Here is a 6625-nt window from a genome sequence, read left to right as displayed (position 1 = left end):
CCCCCCACTGCCCCGGCCATCGCCCTCTGGAAAACCCTGCTGTCCCTGAGTCCACCTCAGCCAGACAGCGTGTGCCTGGCGGCAAGGCCCGGGACATGCGATGGGACAGACTCTCCTGGAGGCCGCAGGCCCAGCCTTGTCCGGGGCCCTCATCGCTGCCTTGGGCTCCTCGTGAGCAATGCCCCTGGCAGCCGCCGCCCCCCCCGGGGGGACCCCCGCTGCTCCTGGTCCTGCACGAGGAACGCCCTCCCTCCCGCCCTGGGGGGCCGTCACCACTTTCTCGCTCGTCACTGGCGTCCACATGCCCCGATGACATCTCCCCTTCAAAGAGCCCTGGGCACCTGTCACCTTGTCACTTATTCTGCCAGCTGGTGAGGCTGAGCCTGGGCTCCACGGCCCTCCTGCCCTGGGCCACGTTGCCCAGACCAGCCCCACCCCAGTGCGAAGCCAGGCTTCGCAGGTCTTGGTGACACAGTGACAATCCCAGGGGTCCACTGGACCCGAGGTAACCCCTGCAAAGTCTGTAGGGCCGTGCCATCTAGAATGGCCTCGCCAGCCCCCCTGAGAGGCCCTGGCCAGACACTCCTGCTGAAACAGCCCTGAGTGACAGGTGCCTGGCTCCCTCTGCACAGGTGAGCCCGGGCTGCCGTGACCCTCCCACACCCAGCCCAGGCCAGCGCCGCAGTGGGGGACACCCTGCGCCCGGAGGCAGGTCCCATGTCTAAGCCCTGCCCACGCACCTCCTGTGAGCGCCCCGCAGTGGGCCTCTCTGTGCCGGCCCCACGCACGCTCCCCGCACGGGGCCAGCGGCGCGCCCGGGCCTGGGGAGGCCGTGCATCTGGCGCTCTGCTGGCTGTCTCTGAGCTGCGGCCACAGTGACTCTGTCTCAGGGAGCTTGCTGTGGAGTGGGGCGTCCTAGGAGAGGCCCCGGGTCTGACCCCGGCGTGACCCCCCTCAGTTTCCCCGACCTCAGCGGGGGTGGATCGGCATTGGAACTCCTGGACCTCCGCTCACGCCTGGGAACGCGGGACCCTGCCCTCCGGGGCTCCAGGCCGGGCACTTGCCCCTCCAGCAGCCGCCGCCTCCGGGCCAGACCCTGGCGGTGCCTCTCGCCGTCCCCTAGGGCATGTAGCTTGTCCTGTTGCTCCTGGGGAAGGGAGACACAGGCCCCCCCTGGCCTCTCGAGCGGGGCCGTGCGCCATGGAGGCAGTAGCAGAGCGTGCCAGACCCTGCTGCGGGTCTGGGACGTCGGGGGACAGTGCGCAGCGGTCAGGCAGTTTACGACGTGGCCGTGTGGTCCCAGGGAGCAGGCCTGTCGCAATACTCCGCTGGCAGATCCTCTGCTGCAGCCAGAGTGGCCTCGAAGACACGTCTGGTGTCCCTCCCCCGCTCCAGCCTCAGGAGGAGGAGCACAGAGCCCCCTGGGCCTCGCTGCCTCGCGCCCGGAGCACTGCCCGCTGTCCTCGGCCTCCACGCCCAACGCACAGGGCCCACGGACCCTGGGCTTCTTCCCTGAGGCCAATCACCCCACTGCCCCCTGCTCCCTGCTCCAAGCCATCACAAAGAGGACGGCGCCTGTGGTGTCCCCTGAGCCCAGAGCCGGCACGCAGTGGGCCTGGCGGCCCCCCATGCGTTCCACGCAATGGCTGTCGTAGGAGGCCCATGACAGTTCGGCTGAAGATGCACCCGAGGTCCCTTCTGAAACCTCCCGAGGGTCTCGTGGGAGTAGCAGCCAGCGCTTTCCGGCGCTGTGGGCGGAAGGCCAGAGCCGCTCCTGCTATGGTGGCAGAGCGGAAGCTGCAGAGCGGGCCCTGGGGTGTCCACGTGGAGCCCGTGGTGGCCGGGACTCGAAGGGAGGGATGTGGAAGGACAGAGGTAGCCTGGAGGGGCCGTGCAGGGGGCCCGAGAGCAGGCGGAGATTGGGGGGTACCCCTCTCCAGGTCAGACGGGTAGACCCATCCTTAGGATGGGACCGGACGTTGCTAGTGGGATGTGGGGGTGCAGGGGGACTGGGCACAGCGTCAAGGAGGGAAAGGGCGGGGACCCCCGATGACCCAGGCTGGCCCTGGTCCTCAGCTTATAGGGTCCCTGCCTCAGCAAACACGCGTCCCTCACAGCGACGACAGTGCCCGTGCCCTGGTGCTGTGCGTCCCCCGGGCTGTCACGCTGCAGCAGACGCCGGCCCCTTGCGGGGGGCGGGGCGGAGGCATCACCGCTGGGGCCGGCTGCGGGGAGGTGGCGGGAGGCTGACCCTGGAGACTGATTTTTGTCTGACACGCTAGTCCTTGAAAGGCGGAAAGGGAAGAGGGCAGCGCTTGTACCTGAAATTGTGATGTTTGACTGTTCCTTGCCATTTTGAAAATTACGATTTTCTGTTCGTATACGTTTTCCAGTAGAAAAGCAGAGGATTCCTTCAAACGTGGCTGAAACATCCCACGGTATTTTAGGGAGACCCCAAACCACGGTGCGAACCCTGATGCTCCTCTTCGAGTGACTCAGCCGTTCCGGGACTCAGACGCACGGTGCGGCCTGCGTGAACTTCGCTCTGTGCCTGGCTGGGCGACTCAGCTGCCTCGCTGTGGTGCTAAGTCCTGAGGCTGCACGTGACACAGGCTGGCTGAGCGAGCCTCACAAAGCCTCACAAAGCCAGATACGCCTTGGGGCTTCAGGTAGCTGCTGGGAGCATGACCCCAGGCCTTCGGCCCAGCCTTGGGCTGCAGCCCGGGAACTGGGCAGGGACGCAGAGCTCTGCGTGTGCCTGGGGACCAGGCCAGCAGCCTCAGAGTCCCCGTCTGCGGCGTGGGTGTGACGTGGGTGTGACGCAGTCTCACGGAGGAGTTCCGTCAGGGAGGGGGGGAGGGGCAGGGTGCGGGGAAGGAAGTGTCTGAGAGCTGGCTGGCGGCGGGGCCCGGACACCTGCCTTCCGCTGCCCGCAAGCCCTCCACGCCCACCCTTCAGGTCCTTCGAGTCCCGGTCCTCGGCCTGACGGTTTTTCATCCACTGGGTGACAACGGATCGATTCACTCGTCGGCTGGCCGGCATCCCCCGACCCTCACTGTGGGCGGGCGGTGGGGCGACAGGCAGCCTGGTCCTGCTGTCCGGGAGCCTGGGGAGCCCTCCGGCCAGGCCCAGGACAGAACCAGCACCAGAGCTGCTCAGATGTAAGGGGTCAACGCCCCTCGCCTTACACGGAGGGACTCGGTGGCCCAGATGGGGCCCAGGGTCTGGTGCCAGCGAGCAACAACTGAACACCTCCGGACTGCACTCAGTCCCGCTGGCCTCTCTGTCCAGCCCGTGCTGGCCCCTCCCACGTCGACCATATCAGTGTTATAATCAGTTTTTCTAGGCTTCTTCAAATTTTCCTTGGAAAATCTCAAACATTTATTCTTCCCTGTAAACTTCACAATCAGCTTGTCCAGTTTTCCTCCAAACATACTACAAACAAACAGAGCAAACCAAACCAAGAAAGCAAACAAGCAGCAAACCAGGAGCATAAACACAGATCCCTCCAGAAGCCGATCGGGAGACCCTGACTGCCCAAGCCAAACCCTGTCGCCAGTGAGACTGGACGTAGCGACCAAGAAAGGCACAGATGTAACTGTTCTTAACAAAAGAAAACAAAACAAAACTTTGAATTAAAGAAGAAATAAAACCTGAAACTCCTAGAATATGGGTAAAAAGGAAAAGAATTCATATCAAAAACCCATGGGACACAGCAAGCCACAGTCCGGGAGAAGGCGGTGCCGTTCCGCTCTCCTTGGAGAGAAATCCCCCCGTGAACCCGCCACGCGCGCAACGCCGGAGGCCAGAGGGCGCCAGGGAGAAACGCGGGAAATAAACGGCAAAACGGAGGGAAGCGCGAGGTCGGTTCTTGGAAAAGGTCAGTGAAACAAGGGACCGCTGGACGTCAGAGCATGAGAGACGGGCACGTCCACATCCGGGACAGAGACGGACCTGCGCGCAGGTGTCGCCCGCACGTGAGCCCGATGGCACGAAACACGTTGCCCAAAGAGAAGGCGGGGACCCTGACGAAAGCCGCCCCGAGGCCGGACGGAGAACCGAGGGACGGGAGGGGACGGACGGAGGGGGCGGCTTGCAGGCGGGCTCGGTGGAACCTGGGGACGCACAACCCTGAGGCCACTCACTCAGGCCACGTGTGGAGAAAGGCGGACGGAGCCCCAGTTCACGCTATGGAGATGAGGCCATCGTGGCACCATAAAGAAACATGGACGCAGACGTGCTTGACAGAAGCTCAGGGACACGGCCAGCCCGGGGCCGGGCCATCAGGGGTGCGCCGGGGCCGAGGGGCACCCGGCTCTGCTCACTCAGGCCTGGAGGGGAGGTCCCAGGGGAAGACAGGGCGTGACAAGCTTGGGTGCCAGGAGGACGACGTGAGCCGAGCCAGCGAGGCTGCGCCCCGCTCTGGCCGAGGCTGGCGTGGGCGGCCTCTCCGGGGGCCGTGTGCGGGTGACGCCGCCGGGTGCCGGGCGCCGGGCGCCGTGCGCGGACACCCCGGGCCCGGGCTGCATTGTCGACCTGCTGGAGTCCCAGGGTAACCGTGGCAACAGGGAGCGGTTTGCTCCCAGACAAGAATCTTACTGTTCGCGGAGCACAGCCAGCCATTTAATTAGAAAAATATGTTCTTAATTAACTTTCTCTTGACAAACACATCGGCTTATGTGAAACGGGGGAAAATCCGGGCCGGGAAGGTGACGTTTGCGCGGGGCGCAGGCCGCTCCCGCGGAGCCCCCGCCAGCTGCAGACACTTCGGCTGCGTTTGCTGGTTGTCGGCAGGGCCGGGGCCTCCGGCGCCACGGGCGTGCCTCAGCGACCCCACGAGGTGACCGCCGCCATGGCCCACGGGGACAGACTCTCCTCGGAGCCAAACCCCCGGACTTGAGGGTCCCGCCAGGCGGGGGGCAGGCTGGCCCACGGAGAGGACGGCCGGGGACCGCGGGAACGCCACGAGCTTGACACGCGGAGGCTTCAGCCCGCACGTCACTGAGAAACAGCGGATCCGGGATCGCGCAGGAAACCGGCGGGGGACGTCTGCAGCGCGCGGCAGCACCTGCCGCATCGCGCGGGGAGGCCCCTCGTGGCAGCCGCGGCCCCCAGGGACCTCGGCTCAGAGACCCAGGGCCGGAGGGAGGCCGCCAGGGAGGAGGGTCATGGTGGGCGGGGGACACCAGGGCCCCCGTTCCCGAGCCGGCAAGTGGCAAGAGACGGCGGCCAGAGACGCCACCTGTTTGTGCCCCTGGAACGGGGCCCTCGCCCAGGCCGTTCCCGGAGCAGAGGCGCTCTGGAGAGGGGCCTCTGGCTGCTTCTGCTGCTGGCCCCCCATGGTCCCCCACTGTCCCCCCCATTCCCCCTGTTCTCTGTGGCCCCTGGAAGTTCTCTGCCTTTTGTTTGGACCTGAAATACCAGGACAGGGACGCGTGAAGTCCCCGGCGGGTCCCTGTCCCCCCAGCCCCGAGCGAGACCAGACCCCTCCTGTAAAGCCAGGCAGAGAAAAGACCACAATGCAAACAGTAGCCCACTGTGGTTCGGGAGGCCAAGTCACCCCGAGAACTCGACCTGAGGGTCTCGGATTTAAACGAGAACAGAGCTGTCACGAGAAATGGGAACACGCGTCAGAAGGTGCCGGCTGACGGGCTCAAGGCCAGACCAGGCGGGGAGCCGACTGGGTGTCATGACGAAGACGAAGATGTGGGCACCGGCCAGGGTGGCAGGCGGCCAGATAAGTGGGGTGAAGACCCGACCTCCCGGGGACTGGGAGCGGCCGAGACGAGGCGGCGACCTTCGAGGCCAGCAGTGCTGGGCTGCAGTGAATTTTCGGGCAAACGACAGGAGGGCACGGGGAGCAGAGCTGTTTCAGGGGACAGAGCTGGGACGCACTGAGCCAGGCCTGATCGTGGGCACGGAGGGGGCTCGGCAAGGCCGGCACAGACCGGGAGCCGCTCACGTCAAGTGTTTGGGCGACGTTTCCGAATTTCGAAGATGAACTGGCTTCTGGCCTCCGCTCTGGAAGGACCACTTCAAATAGCCCACATCTTCGTGTTTATGGAGCTCAGCCCAGACCAAGGTCAGAGGGCAAACGGCTGGCCTGGAAGAACCGGCCCCTCCCGCAGAGCTAGGCTGGGAGCCCGGCTCACCTGTGTCACCTGCGAGCACGAAGACTCCAGCTGCCTTGTTCAGCAGAGTACTGAGACCAGGTGTGGCTGGCAGAGTAAAGGGCGGCTCATGACCTTGGGCCCCTGCAGTCATCCTGTGATGACGTCACGGCGCGTGGCAAAGGGCCTTGCAGATGTAACTGAGGGTAGTAACCAGGTGGGCCGTGCAGCACACACGGTCTGGGTGGCCGGCACCTGAGCCGGCGCCCTGCTGGGCCCTGCTGGACAGCCCGCGAGAAGGCCCAGGCCCTGAGAGAAGCCTCCAGAAGCCACTCCGTCCCTGGCCGACGGCTGGGCATCGGGACCTGCGTCCCACAACTGCAGGGCCCCGCACCCTGCCACGCCCTGAATGAGCCCGCGGGGGTCGGCCCAGCCTCTGAGGACGTGGCGCAGCCCCCGAGGGCGTAGCCTGGAAGACAGTGGGCCGCCATGTGGGACTTCGGGCTCACACACAG

At 65.4% G+C, this 6625-nt stretch overlaps 1 protein-coding gene across 1 annotated transcript in view; it reads right to left on the bottom strand.

Moving 5' to 3' along the window:
* Positions 1–6625, bottom strand: part of LOC105302975 (putative ciliary rootlet coiled-coil protein 2) — a 71861-nt gene that overhangs the window by 3619 nt on the left and 61617 nt on the right. Inside the window, exon 26 of the mRNA XM_023521081.1 lies at positions 1015–1147. Coding sequence (XP_023376849.1) covers positions 1015–1147 — 133 coding nt within the window. The remainder of the gene's footprint in view (positions 1–1014; positions 1148–6625) is intronic.

This window comes from Pteropus vampyrus, unplaced genomic scaffold, assembly GCF_000151845.1.
Source record: "Pteropus vampyrus isolate Shadow unplaced genomic scaffold, Pvam_2.0 Scaffold291, whole genome shotgun sequence".
NCBI lineage: Eukaryota > Metazoa > Chordata > Mammalia > Chiroptera > Pteropodidae > Pteropus > Pteropus vampyrus.
The sequence above is the reverse complement of the archived record's forward strand: the minus strand, read 5'-3'. Positions and strand labels throughout refer to the sequence as shown.